General features: G+C 51.0%; 1 protein-coding gene across 2 annotated transcripts in view; it reads right to left on the bottom strand.

The window, feature by feature from the left end:
- Nucleotides 1-11220: 11220 nt before the first annotated feature.
- Cacna1a (calcium voltage-gated channel subunit alpha1 A) overlaps nucleotides 11221-13780 on the bottom strand; it is a 328905-nt gene continuing 326345 nt past the window's right edge. For both annotated transcript variants that reach the window (XM_076571863.1, XM_076571864.1), the window contains 2 exons: nucleotides 12602-12855; nucleotides 11221-12241 (listed from right to left, as the gene is read on the bottom strand). In XM_076571863.1, coding sequence (XP_076427978.1) covers nucleotides 11771-12241; nucleotides 12602-12855 — 725 coding nt within the window. In that variant the 3' untranslated portion in view covers nucleotides 11221-11770. The remainder of the gene's footprint in view (nucleotides 12242-12601; nucleotides 12856-13780) is intronic.

The following is a 13780-nucleotide window of genomic DNA, read 5'->3' as shown; positions in this document are numbered from 1 at the left end:
CCATGTAGCTGTCCTGCAGTTTGGATTGATCTGGCTCACTGCGTGGGTGGAGAAACTTATTAGAGAGAACATCCAGAGCGGAGAGAAAATGAGCAGACTGGACTTGGCCGGTGCTAGGGAAGCAGGGCATGGAAAAGTCATGTGGGTGTAGGGAGGATGAGTAGCCTGTGAACTAGAGCAGCCTGGGGGTTTAGGGTAGAGGAGGAGGTGAGAAGGGCCAGGATTCGAACAGGAACTGGAGGAGTCGAGGCTGGCACTAGCTTTGGCATGCACCATAGGCACATGTTAACAGGGAGTCGGATGCCTCATTTGCCAGAGGAAGGAAACAGAGGGAAGTGGCTCTGGCTGGCAGATAGAAACTTCACAGGTCCCCGGGGAATGCTGAGAATACCCAACAGCAACCCTACAGTTCAGCGTGAACTGAGCCAAGGCTGTCAGTTTGGACCAAGTCAATGATCTACTCTTTTGGGGTGCATGGGGCTTTCCTTCAGACCTGATAGTCGCCAGCGGCATTAGAATGAAACCAAGTACTCTTGCCGCTCCGCATGGCTTGTTCTTTGTCTTTGTGAGCAGTGCGCCCTTCTGATCAGAAGTAAGGTTTACCTCCTCCAGACACCGACTGGAGGGATGGCCTCTTTCTTTAGGACCTGGAACGTCTTTCTGACAGACCTAAAGTGGAGCCCCTCTCCCAATGGCAACAAGAAAGCCTAGAATGATGGTGTGTGTGTGTGTGTGTGTGTGTTAGTTTGTTTTAAGGATTTATCTGTTTTCATACATGTGGGTCTTTTGCCTGCATATATGTGCACACATGCATTAATACCTTCAGAAGTCAGAAGAAGGAGTGGAATCCCCTGAAACTGGAGTTACAGCTCATCGTCAGCTGTAACACCCCTACTGGAACTGAACCCAGGTCCTCTGCAAAAGCAACAAGTGCTCTTACCTGCCAAACCACCTCTCCATCCCTTGTTTTATTCTTATTTGTTTTTGTCCTTTTGAGACAGTGTGGTGGTTTGAATAAAAATGGCCCCCAAAGGTTCATAGGGAGTGGCACTATTAGGAGGTACGGCCTTGTTGGAGTAGGTGTGGTGTTGTTGGAGGCAGTGTGTCATTGGGGATGGCTTTGAGGTCTCAGGTTCTCAAGCCAGACCCAGTGTGTTATTTTCTTCCTGTTGTCTGCTGATCCAGATGTAGAACTCTCAGCTACCTCTCAGCTCCACGTCTGCCTGCGTGCCACCATGCTTCTGTGATGACAAAGGACTGAACCTCTGAACTGTTGCCGTGGCTAAGGTGTATCTTCACAATAGAAACCCTAAGACAGACAAGTTCTTTCTGTGTAGCCCTGGCTGTACTGGACCCTGCTTTGTAGAGCAGGCTGGCCTTGAACTCACCACCTGCCTCTGCCTCCTGAGTGCTGGGGTGAAGGGCGTGCATCACCATGCCTGGCCCTTGTTGTTTTTAGAGACAGGGTCTGATCATGTAGGTCTACCTGGTCTTGAATCCTTACTTTTACATCCCCGGTGCTTAGAATTACAAGCGAGATACCATGCCTGACTTGTGTTTTGTTTTTGTTTCTTAGGTGGGGGAGTCATGTATTCCTTTCATGTAGCCTGTCTCAGTTAGGGTTTCTATTGATGTGAAGAGACACCATGACCATGGCAACTCTTATAAAGGAAAAACATTTAATTGAGGTGGCAGCTTATAGTTTTAGAGGTTTGGTCCGTTATCATCATGGCGGGGAGCATGGCACCTGCAGGCAGACCTGGTGCTGGCTACATCTTGATCAGAAGGTAACAGGAAGTGGACTGAAACACCAGGTGGTATCTTGAGCATACATGAGACCTCAAGGCTCACCTCCAAAGTGACCACTTCCTCAAACAAGACCACACCTCCTAAAATGCCTCTCCCCTTGGGTTTATGGGGACTGATTACACTTAGATTACCACCTAGCTGGCCTTGAACTTATGATGCAGCTGAGAAGACTTTGATTTTCTGATCCTCTTGCTCCTGCTTTCCAGCTTCTGGGATTGCACCACTGTGCCCGGTTACTAGGAAAGCTCTCCCGCGTCCCTCCTCTGTCCTCTCTGCCTTGTCTTGTGAAGTGCTGACTTGGGAGGCAGATACAGGCGGATCTCCCAGTTCAAGGCCAGCCTGGTCTACAGAGTGAGTTCCAGGACAGTCAGGGAACCCTGTCTCAAAACCAAACAAAACAAAACAATAACAAAAACAAAACAAAAGTAAAAGAAGAAAGGAAGAAAGAAAGATGTTGATTTTTCTCCTCGCTAGGGCAAGGTCTAACATTCCCAAGCGAGGGAGCCTTCTCTCTTCCTCTTTCTCGCCAGCCTGTGGACCTCCCTGGGTGGTTGTGGGTGCACACACTGCCTCTCTCCTGTGGTTCTGCCCTAACTAAGCCAGCCCTGCTGCTGGGGCTGGAGAGGCCAGAACCCAGCTCCGCCCTTGTAGCCTTAAATCCCAAGCTCAGACTTGAGTCTCTGGTCAGACCAGGCAGACAGGCTCAACCTCCCACAGCCCCAACATGCCCCAAGACTCCAAGCCTGGGAAAAATGGACCTCACCCTCAGGCTGCCCCAGAGGGCACAGGTTCCTCTCAGCACACTAGGTTACCTGGCATATGATTCACTCCTCTATTTGTTCTCATTGAGAGAGGGTGACCTCCAGTTTGTGATCTTCCTGTCACAGCATCCCAAGTGCCAGGATGACAGACAGGCCCGATATACTGGCCAGACTTGGTCTGTCTTCTGCTTCCTTTCTTTTTTTTCTTCCCTTCCTCCCCTCCTCTTCTTCTTCAACAGGGTCTTTCTATGTAGCCCTGACTGGCCTGATAGTATTCTTATACACCAAGATGACCTCAAATTCAAAACAGGGATCCAGCTGGCTCTTCCTCTCAGGTTTTCTTTCCTTTCTTTTTTTTTTGGGGGGGGAGGGGGTTTGAGACAAGGTTTCCCCATGTAGCTCTGGCTGTCTTGATACTCATTTTGTAGACCAGTAGACCAGGCTGGCTTTGAACTCAAAGCTCTGCCTGCCTCTGCCTCCTGAGTGCTGGGATTAAAGGCATGTGCCACCGCCACCCAGCTTCTTTCTTTAAAAAAAAAACATTTTAGGGCTGGAGAGATAGCTCAGAGGTTAAGAGCATTGACTGCTCTTCCAGAGGTCCTGAGTTCAATTCCCAGTAACCACATGGTGGCTCACAACCATCCGCAATGAGATCTGGTGCCCTCTTCTGGCCTGCAGGCACACATGCAGGCAGAACACTGTATACATAATAAATAAATAAATCTTTAAACAAAACAAAACAAAACATTTTAGAGCCGGGTGGTGGTGGCACATACCTTTTAATCCCAGCACTCGGGAGGCAGAGCCAAGCAGATCTCTGTGAGTTCGAGGCCAGCCTGGTTTACAGAGCGAGATCCAGGACAGGCTCCAAAACTACACAGACAAACCCTGTCTCAAAAAAACCAAACGACAACAACAAATGTTTTATTAAATCATTTACTTATTTGTAGGGGAAGGGACAGAACAGGATGCCCTTGTATTGAGAGCACGTCGCCAGCATGTTCAGGCCTGCCTCCCAGTCAGGTGACTCAGCAGGACATTTGTCACCAAACCTAGAGACATGATCTGACTGGAATGAGCTGACTCCACAACTGTGTCATAGAGGTTTGTGCATGTGCTGGCAGCTACCCACAGAGACCTGAGGCAGCCTGTCCCTCTCGGGGATAGTGGCAGGCCTCCCAGTGCGGGTGCTGGGAGCTGAACCCCAGGCCTCTGGAAGAGCAGTGTGCACTCTTAACCACCGAGCATCTCTCTTTGCTTTGGTTTTTGTTTCGAACTCAAAGAGAGCAACCTACCTCTGCCTTCTAAGTGCTAGGACTAAAGGCATGCGCGGGTTGTTTTGTATTTTTGGTTGCAACATGAACAATCCCCTCTTTTTATTTGATTGGTCTTCTTGCAATTTCTCTCTCTCTCTCTTTTTGGTTTTTCGGGACAGGATTTCTCTGTGTAGCTTTGCACCTTTCCTGGAACTCACTCTGTAGCCCAGGTTGGCCTCGAACTCACAGAGATCTGCCTGCCTCTGCCTCTCGAGTGCTGGGATTAAAGGTGTGTGCCACCACTGCCCGGCTGCAATTTGGCTCTCTTATTATTAGCTGTCAAAAATTCTTTGGGGGAAGTTGTTGGGTATAAGTAATAAATTGATGAAAGAATTCATGATTAAAAAGAAGGCAGGCTGCCATTCTCTCAGCTAAGGCATCAGAGGTGCCTAGCGTAGCTACCTTAACATTTGGCGTGTGATGAATGACTTTGTCTAAGGACCATCCATATACTGCCTCCCTGGTTTTTAATTCACTGGCAAATTTAGGGGCTATTCACTTAGGAGTTAATATCACTGAAAGATTTTAAACTGAGTGAGTTTCTTTTTATAAGAATGGTAAAATATTAGCTTGAGTACGTTTGAGACTGTAACAGGAAAACCAATCAACCATAGCAAACACATGTGAAAGACTTTTCTTCCCAAACCTCTGAACGTCTTGTGTACCCTCGAGTTGGGAGCCATTGATAGTGCTGAGCCTGCGTGCACACACACCCCCAACACACACACCTGAGATTATCGTGGAAAGGCCTGCGCCCCTTTCCTAACAAGGTCATGACTTTCTGTCCAGCTGGGGCTGAACCTTGCTGGTGGGGCAAGCAGTTGTCCAGAAACAGTGTGCCATTTGCCAAAATAAGACTGCTTTCATTTGTTAATGCTAAGACGAACTCGTCGGAAAGAGGCATCTGTCATTTGACCTGAGAGGAGGCTCCTGTTCCTGGCTCCAGGGTGGTGCCCTCTAGACAATTACACCCACGGAGAGAGTGTTGTCTTGTACTCCCATCACTGGGCGGCTGAGCTACTTGCCAGACATGACCACTCCTAAGTATGGTTGAGGAGACTTTTATTGTAGAAATGAGGAGAGAACAGCCAGAGGCATCTGGAAGGGTCCAGACTGAACCTAGGCATGAGAGAGAGAGAGAGAGAGAGAGAGAGAGAGAGAGAGAGAGAGAGAGAGAGAGAGAGAGAGAGAGGAGCTGAGGACCAAAAGGCTAAGAGTGAGCCATGAGCCAAGAGAGAGCGTGGTGGAAAGGGCTGGTTTATTTAGGAAAGAGAAGCTGGGTAGGTGAGGTTTAGGGTAAGGGGTGGAGTTAGAAATGTTGGGAGGAGCCACAGGTACTGAGTGAGCTTTGTCCAGGATTTCTTTGGCACCATTCATTATTTTTATCAATATTATTATTATTATTTAAATATTTTTTTAAGGTTTATTTATTTATTATGTATGCAGAAGGCACCAGATCTCATTACAGATGGTTGTGAGCCACCATGTGGGTGTGGGAATTGAACTCAGGACCTTTGGAAGAGCAGTCGGTGCTCTTAACCTCTGAGCCATTTCTCCAGCCCCATCAATATTATTATTAATTACCATTTATTATTACTACACACTCTCTCTCTCTCTGAGACTGGGTCTCATCTACTAGTCCAGGCGTTGGCCTCAGACTTGTTAGAAGCCAAATGTGACTCTGAGCTCCCATCTTCCTGCCTTCAGCATCGGATGACAGGAGTATTGGCCTGCACCCTGTCCTTTTGGAGCTGTGAGCTGAAGCCAGTCTTCCTGGGCAATGGCGCCACCCCAGGAGCCGCGCTCTCAGCCTGCTTGCCTCTTCTGCTCTTTCATGCTCTGACCAGACTCCTTTCCAAGCCTTTCTCTTTCCTCTTTAGAACCCACGCCCAGTGCTTTTCTCTTCCTCAGTGACCTCGCTTGTGAGCCCCTGCTCCGCCTCTGCAGCAGCTGGGTGGTGTGGGTGAGCGCCCAGCCTTCAGTGGGTGCTAATGCTGCCCGCAGCTCTGTGGTGCTGTGCAGCACTGGCCAGTGCAGGGCACGAGTGCCCACAGTGCCAGCTCCTGTTGCCCCTGGGTCCCTGCAGCATCCAAGGCCTCCACCGTGTGAAATGACATGAAAAAGATGGTTATAACATTTTAATGGAATGCTAAAAGGCAAAAGTCTGGCAGGCACACAGCTCAGCTGCCCAGTAATGAAAATACAAGGCAGGTTGGTCAGACTTTGCAACGCCCTGTTTTATATCCATACACCCTTGTTTTGTGGTGACTACACTAAATCCATAATTTTAGAATTATTTTGAGACAGTTTGTAACCTAGGCTAGCCTCCATCTTGTAGGGAGTCTCCTGCCACTGCCTGTGCTGAGATGTTAGATGGTGTGTCAACACACCTTTTATTTTTTTTAAATTAAATTATTTTATGTGCATGGATGTTTTGTCTGCATGTGTCTGTGCGCTGTGTGGGAGCCTAGTGCCCAAGAAGGCCAGAAGAGGGCATCAGCTCCCCTAGAACTGCAGTTACAGACAGGGGTGAGGTGCTGGGAACTGAACCCATGTCCTCTGGAAGAGCAGCCCATGCACTTAAGTACTGAGCCATCTTCCAGTCCCCATGGGTCTTTATTATTATGTGTATGTTGTGTGGGCACATTTGGAGGTCAGAGGACAGGACTCAGTTTCACCTTCCACCTGGTCCTGGGGCCTGAACTCAGGCCACCAGGCTTGGTGGCAAACTACTGTCCCTGCATCTCACCCACCCCATTTCTTCTAACTTTGAAACAGTTTCACTAAGTGAACTTGGCTGGCTGTGAATTTGAGACCTTCCCATGCTCCGTTCTCCAACGTAGTCTAGGACAGTTTGTTTGCCCACTATGTGTTGATAGGCACGTAGGCTGTCTTCCCCTTAGCTGGCAAGCTTGGTTTGGGGGTCGGGGGGTTGAGACAGGGTTTCTCATGTATCTCTGGCTAGCCTCAAACTGATTACTTTCCTGTCTTAGCCTCCTAAGTGATAGTATTACAGGTGTGCATCGTTATAGCAGACCACCAATAAGGTTTTTTTTTTTTTTTTTTTTTTTTTTTTAAGATTTATTATGTATACAGTGTTCTGCCTGCAGGCCAGAAGAGGGCGCCAGATCTCATTACAGATGGTTGGGAGCCACCATGTGGTTGCTGGGAATTGAACTCAGGACCTCTGGAAGAACAGCCAGTGCTCTTAACCACTGAGCCATCTCTCCAGCCCCCCCAATAAGGTTTTGTTTGTTTATTTAGTTGCTTTTAGTTTTTTGAGACAGGATCTCACTATGTAGCCCTGGCTATCCTGGAACTTGCTTTGTAGACCAGGCTGCCTCTAACTTGTAGTGATCCTCTTGAGTGCTGAGATTAAAGGAATGATGTGCTGCCAGGCGGTGGTGGTGCACACCTTTAATCCCAACGCCTGGGAGGCAGAGGCAGGTGGATCTCTGTGAGATCGAAGCCAACCTGGTCTACAGAGCGAGATCCAGGACAGCCAGGGCTACACAGAGAAACCCTGTCTTGAAAGACAAAACAAAACAAAAAGAGGCATGATGTGCCACTATACCCAGCCTTGCTTTTTTTTTTTATACAAGGTCTCATGTAGCTCAGGCTGGCCTCAAACTTCCTTGTGTGGCCAAGAATGATCTTGAACTCCTCATTCTTCTGCCTTTACTTTCCAAGTGTTGGGATTACAAGAGCATGCTACTACACCTAACCTTAGCAGCTTTTTATCATGGTTTAAATGATACATCACAGTCTGGTCTGGTGGTGTCTGTAACCCTAGCTATTTAGGAAGTGGCAGGGAGCTGACAGTTCAAGGCCAGTCTGGACTACTTAGGGATGGAGGTCAGAGATGGAGTACTTCTTAACATGCAGGAGGCTGCCGATCAGGAGCAGGCGAGACGGCTCAGTGAGTAGAGGTACTTGCCGCAGGACTGACAACCTGCACTGGACTCATTGGACCGACTTGGCAGGAGAGAACTGACTCCCACAAGTCGTCCTCTGACTTTAGCAGGCCTGCATGGGCACATCTACACACATCTGCAAATAAATAGATGTAAGGAGATGTGAGCATTTTCATCATTGTTAGGTTGGTTCAATGATGGCACTGAGCACATTCTTGTGAAACCTGTGTCCTGTTCTCATTAAACATCAACTTCCTTGTTTATCCTCTCCATGCCTCCAGGAACCCCTGTTGCCTTTCTGTCTGTGGTTAGGGCAGTGAGTTTTCACAAATGGATATCCAAGTATGCCAGTTCTCCTGAGCCTTCAATGGCACCTACGGGCATTGGGCTAGAACAGAAGGAACAGAAGAAAATCTTAGACCAGTCACCTGGGAGGCGGGAGGCAGACTCTAGCTCTGGATGTGGGGATACCTCAGGCTTTGGGTTAGGGGGTGCTCTTTGGCTGTGCAGTCCTAGGTGGAGGAGGGGGAATCTCAGAAGCAGGTACCTTGGCTCAGGGGGGTGGATTTCTGGGCCAAAGTACAGCTGTGTGGTCTGGTACAGGCGGGTAAGAGCAGGAGCCAGGGTGACTCAGGGTCACACAAACCTTCATTCTATACAGACATTCGGATCCTGGGGAGGCCAGGCTATAGCTGGTGCCCTGTTTGAAGCTGGCAGCCAAATGATGTGGTGCTGGTCTGGTGTCTTCACAGAGATGTACCTTGCTGGGGCAACTCTGGACCACCTCAGCTGCAGACACGCGAATGCAGTTTGGAGGGCCCAGTGTGGTAAGGTGGTCAACTGCTGCCCACACCCTCTGGCTTCAGGCTCCATCCTGTGTCTGTCCTGTGTCTCCAAAGCATCTGTAGCAACTACATGCACGTTCAGGTCACTGTTCGGGGCAGCAGCAGGATTGCTCAGCAAGAGAATACGGCCACACCCAGAGGTTTCTTTCACAGCTCACATTTCCAGAGCAGCTGCCCGAGTCTTCCAGGAAGAGGCAAAGTGGCCTCTGGCTTTCTTCCTTTGCCTCTGAGAAAAGGGCGTTCCACTGCAGTCTTTCAGCTCAGATCATATTTATACACATTTTGATTTTTAAAAGTACATTTGAGCACGTGCAGACGCAGGTGGATCACTGTGAGTTTGAGACTGGTTTACATAGAGAGTTCCAGGTCAGTCAAGGTTACACAGTCAGATCCTGTCTCAACAACAACAACAAAATACATCTGTTTATTTGTATGTATGGAGGGGGAGCACGCCACTTTGTGGGTATGGGGTCAGAGGATAGTTTGTAGGACTCAGTTCTCTCCTTCTGTTATGGGGGTCCTTGGGATTGAACTCAGGTCATTCGGCTTGGTGGCCGGCCCCTCTGCCTCCTGAGCGATTCTGAGATGAGATCTTGCCTTGTTGCCCAGGCTCTTCTTGAACTCCTGAGTTTAAAGGATCTTCTTGCTTCAGCTTTCTGAGTAACTAAGATCATGGACATGTTCCATCAGCGCTGGCTCCTGACCTACATCTACTTCCTCATTTTAAAAGATTTATTTATTACGTGTTTGTGATGCATTTATGTCAATGTGTCACAAACGCGTTGTGCCTGCAGAGGCCAGAAGGGGGCATCCCATCCCCAGGGACTGGAGTTACAAAGGCTGAGACGGCCATGTGGGTGCTGGGAATGGAACCTAGGTCCTCTGGAAGAGCAGTCAGTGCTCTGTTGAGCCATCTCAACAGACCCTCACACTGGCTACTTTTAAGAAAAGTTTTACCAGAACACAGAGCTCACAAATTTGTATACCATAAAAAGAAACACACACACAATGTGTGCATGTGTAATAATATTTCTATTATTTCCATTTTACTAAAGTGAAATAGGGGAACAGAGAAGCTAAGTCACATGCTAAAAGCTACAAAGCCAGTGAAGTTTTGAGACTATGCCAGAGCTGGGTGGTGATGACTACCCCCCAGTCTGTGACTGTTTTAAAAATCGAGATGTGGGAGGCTGGAGAGATGGCTCAGCAGTTAAAAGCACTGGCTGCTCTTCCAGAGGACGCAGGTTCAATTCCCAGCACCCACATGGCAGCTCACAACTGTCTGTAAATCCTGTTCCATGGGAGCTGACATCCTCACACAGACATACATGCAAGCAAAACACCAATGCACATAAAATACAAATAAATAAATTTAAAAAAAGATTTATTAAAGAAAAAAAATTGAGGTGTGATTGGGTGTGGTGACAAATGCCTTTAACCCCAGCATGTGGGAGGCAGAGGCAGGCACAGATCTGTGAGTTCCAGGTCAGCCTGGTCTACATAGGGAGTTCCAGGACAGCCAGGGCTACATAGACTCTGTCTCACAAACAACAAAATAAAACAAAAGGTGGCTAACAATAAAAGACAACTCGTGTCAACCTGTGTGGCCTTCACACAATTCATATGCATGCACCCCTGTATGTATGCACATGCACCATACACACCCCAGACATACAACCAGAAGTTGCCTTATTAGGCCAGAGAAATGATCTTGGGGACACCTGACCGTGAACAGGCGCGGCTTCCTCTTCCCACTCTTACTTCAGTTTCACAGATACAGGCCATATTCACAGAAGTATTTTCCAAATACGCAGGGAGGGAGGTGAGGGCCTGGGAAGCCGGGGAGGGGGGGGGGGGGCTGGGCAGGTGGCTCTTATCCCCAAGGCTGCAGTGCGTATGTAGACCGCATGGGGCATGAGAGTGGGCATCTAGACAGAATGCTGGATGAGGTAGGTGAATGTGGTGAGGGGGTCAGCGTAAGAACCCTGGCGGCCGGGGCGGGGGCGGGGGCGGGGGCGGGAGGGGCTCTGAAGTTAAGAGCATACATTGCTCTTCCAAAGGACCTGAACTCGGTTCCCAGCACCCGGGTTAGAGGACTCACAGCGGCCTGTAACTCCGGCTGGCTCAGAAGGCACTTTCACGTATGCCCCAATCCACATATACATACACACTAATGTTTAAAAACAATCCTGGCCCCACTCATTGCTCTGGCGTAATCCTTCCAGACTGTTCACATCTTTGACCTCGCCAGCATTTCTCCATGGCTGAGGCGGGTTGAGAACTCCTCACGAAATTGGTTCAAGGAGCCAGAGGCCAGGGCAGAACACTTAACACAGAGGTGGGTGGTACCGGAGGCTGGGCAGAGCCAGGAGAAGCCTCCGTGGGGACTCTCCTCTCCAGGAGTCACAGCTGCCCTTGGCGGGAGTGAACCCAGGGCCGTCGTTCCCGGTACCCGCGGACTCTGCGCTGTTTCGCTGGGAGCTAAACAAACTGCCTCCCTCTTCCATCCACTTCCCAAGAGTAACTTGCATGGCATCTTGGTCAAAGGACAAAGACCACTCCAGTTCAGAAGCCCTTGGATTCAAGTTTTTTCGTTTTTATTATTTTTTTTGTTCTTTTTAATGTCATGCAATATTTCACAGTCCCAAGCCCACGTTTTTCAAACAAGATAGGAAAAAAGAAAAAAAAAGTTTTTAAAAAGATAAAGGAAAAAAGAAGCAAGGGAATCGGTGGTGATGGTAAATTTTTCTTTTCTTTTGTTATTTCAAGCAGGACCAAATGTCAGAAAAAAAACCGTTTTTCTCAATCTTTTTTTTTTTTTGTCCTTTTAAAAACTGTTAGTGTTATTTCTTGTAGTTGATCTCTGCAGGCAGTAATAAGTTTGGCGTGGCCCGCAAGCACTCCCGTGGGTCTGAGAAGTGTGTGGGGCGCGCAGCCGTCCCTCCGGCTCGCAGCCACCTCGGTTTCGTTCACCGGGAAAACGAAAGATTCAATCGAGATGATAAAACTCATCAATAGAAGCTATTTTTGTTTTTCTCCCCGGTTTTCTTTTTTAAAAACGTTATTGTTTTTTGTCATTTGCCGTGCGCCCGCGCAGTGCGGGCGCCGCGGGGAGGCGGGGCGGCTTAGCACCAGTCGTCCTCGCTCTCGCTGTACGCGTCGTGCGCGCCCCTGCGGGCGGCGCGCGGCCGCGGCGCGCCGTGCCCCGCGTAGTAGCCGTTGGGCAGCCTGCGGCCGTGGCGCGGCGACGCGCAGCCCGCGGCGCGCGGAGTCCTGGGCGACCGCGGCGCGGGCTCGTGCGCGCCCCCTGGCTGCTCGCGCGGGCCGTCGGGCTCGGTGTAGTCGGCGCCGCGCGGCCGCGGGCCCTCAGGCGCATGCGCAGGCCAGCGAGGCGCGCGGCGGCAACCCCTCGGCGAGCCGCCAGGGGGCGCCGCGGGACCCGCGAGCCTGCGAGCCGCCGGCCGGCGCGGCGCGGGCGAGTAGGATACGAGCGGCCGCGGGGTGCAGGGGGTCTGGGGGAGCTGGCGGCGGCCGCGCCGCGGCGTGCTGGTGCCGGACGTAGAGGGGGCTGGGCTTCCACTGACGGAACTACTGCCCTACACGAAAATCGAAACAAAGGAAATCAAAAGCAAAGATACCACGGACCGACCAGGAGCACACGGGGACACACAGACGGGAGGGCGGGCGGGCGGGCGGCGGGACGGAGAGGCGGGGGTGGAGGGGCAAACCAACACAACAGTGAGGAGAGAAACGAGAAACGAGCTTCGTAAGTTTCCGAAGTCACTCACAGGCGTCCGCAGGACACGAGTCGCAGGGAAGCCGGGCCGAGGGGAAAGCAAGGGCGGCGGGCTACCCGCGCCCCGCCCCGGGCACCTCCCAGGCTCGCCCCGCCCCCGCCCGCCCCCGCAGCCCCGCCCCCGCCCGCCGGGTCTCTACGTCGGGCCGGCCACACGCACCTGTCTGTGTGTCGCGTGCTCCCGACCCTCGCTGGGCGAGCGGGACCAGCGCTGCTCCCGGGCCCGCGCCCGGCCCGTGTCCGACCGCTCCTGTGCGTAGCGCTCCCGGTCGGGGGCCGGAGGGTGGTGGTGGTGGTGGTGGTGGTGATGGTGCGGCCGATGCTTCCGGTCCTTGGGCCGGCCCCGGTCTTGGTCCCGATCTTTGGAGGGCAGGTCACCAGATTGGGTGGTCATGCTCAGATCTGTCCCCAGACCTGAGTGGGAGACGACGGTGGGAGAGGAAGAACGGGCCGCAGAGGAAGAAGGGGAGGCAGGCCCGGAGGGTCCCCAGGCTCAGTGCCCCAGCCCCTGGTTTCCTCCCTACTCAGGAGCTCCCGTCACTTTTAATTTTTACATTTATTTTCAGCGCGCCCATTCTCCCGCGGCGGCACTCATCTGACTCAGGTCTTCAGGCTTGGCAGCAGATGCCTGTACAGGTTAAGCCATCTTGCTTGGCCACCCCCTTTTCTCAGTGTTGAATATAACCAACTTAGGACCTTGCCATACCTACCACCCAGACAGCATCCCACTCAGCCCGGGTGTTGCAGTCATGGGTCAGCAAGCGTGTCTGCTACTCTTGCATAAGATCTAAGTTCAGTTTCTCGTACCCATGTCCTGCAGCTCACTGCCTGTAGCTCTCTGGGTCCAGGGGACCCAACACTCTTCTGGCCTTTGGGGCACCTGCATTCATGATCACACAGGCACAGACACAGGCACACACACACACACACACACACACACACACACACACATTAAAAAAAACAAAACGCAGCCAGGCATGGTGGCCCACACCTTTAATGCCAGCACTTTGGAGGCAGGCAGATATCTGGGTTCCGGGCTAGCCTGGTCTACAGAGCATGTTCCAGCACAGCCAGGGCTACACAGAGAAACCCTGTCTCGGGGGAGAAAACAACCAACACAAATCCCAACCAACCAAACAGCCACAGCATGCCTTCAATCTTAGCATTCAGGAGGCAGAGGCAGGAGAATCTCTGTGAGTTCCAGGCCAACTAGGACTACATAGTGAAATCTTGTCTCAAACCAACTAACTTAATTTTTTTTTTTGTATGTAAAAAATTGGTTTTGAGCCGGGCGGTGGTGGCGCACGCCTTTAATCCCAACACTCGGGAGGTAGAGGCA

This window comes from Peromyscus maniculatus, chromosome 5 (assembly GCF_049852395.1).
Source record: "Peromyscus maniculatus bairdii isolate BWxNUB_F1_BW_parent chromosome 5, HU_Pman_BW_mat_3.1, whole genome shotgun sequence".
NCBI classification, from domain to species: Eukaryota; Metazoa; Chordata; class Mammalia; order Rodentia; family Cricetidae; genus Peromyscus; species Peromyscus maniculatus.
Note: the sequence above shows the minus strand (reverse complement) of the source record. Positions and strands in the feature narration are given on the sequence as shown.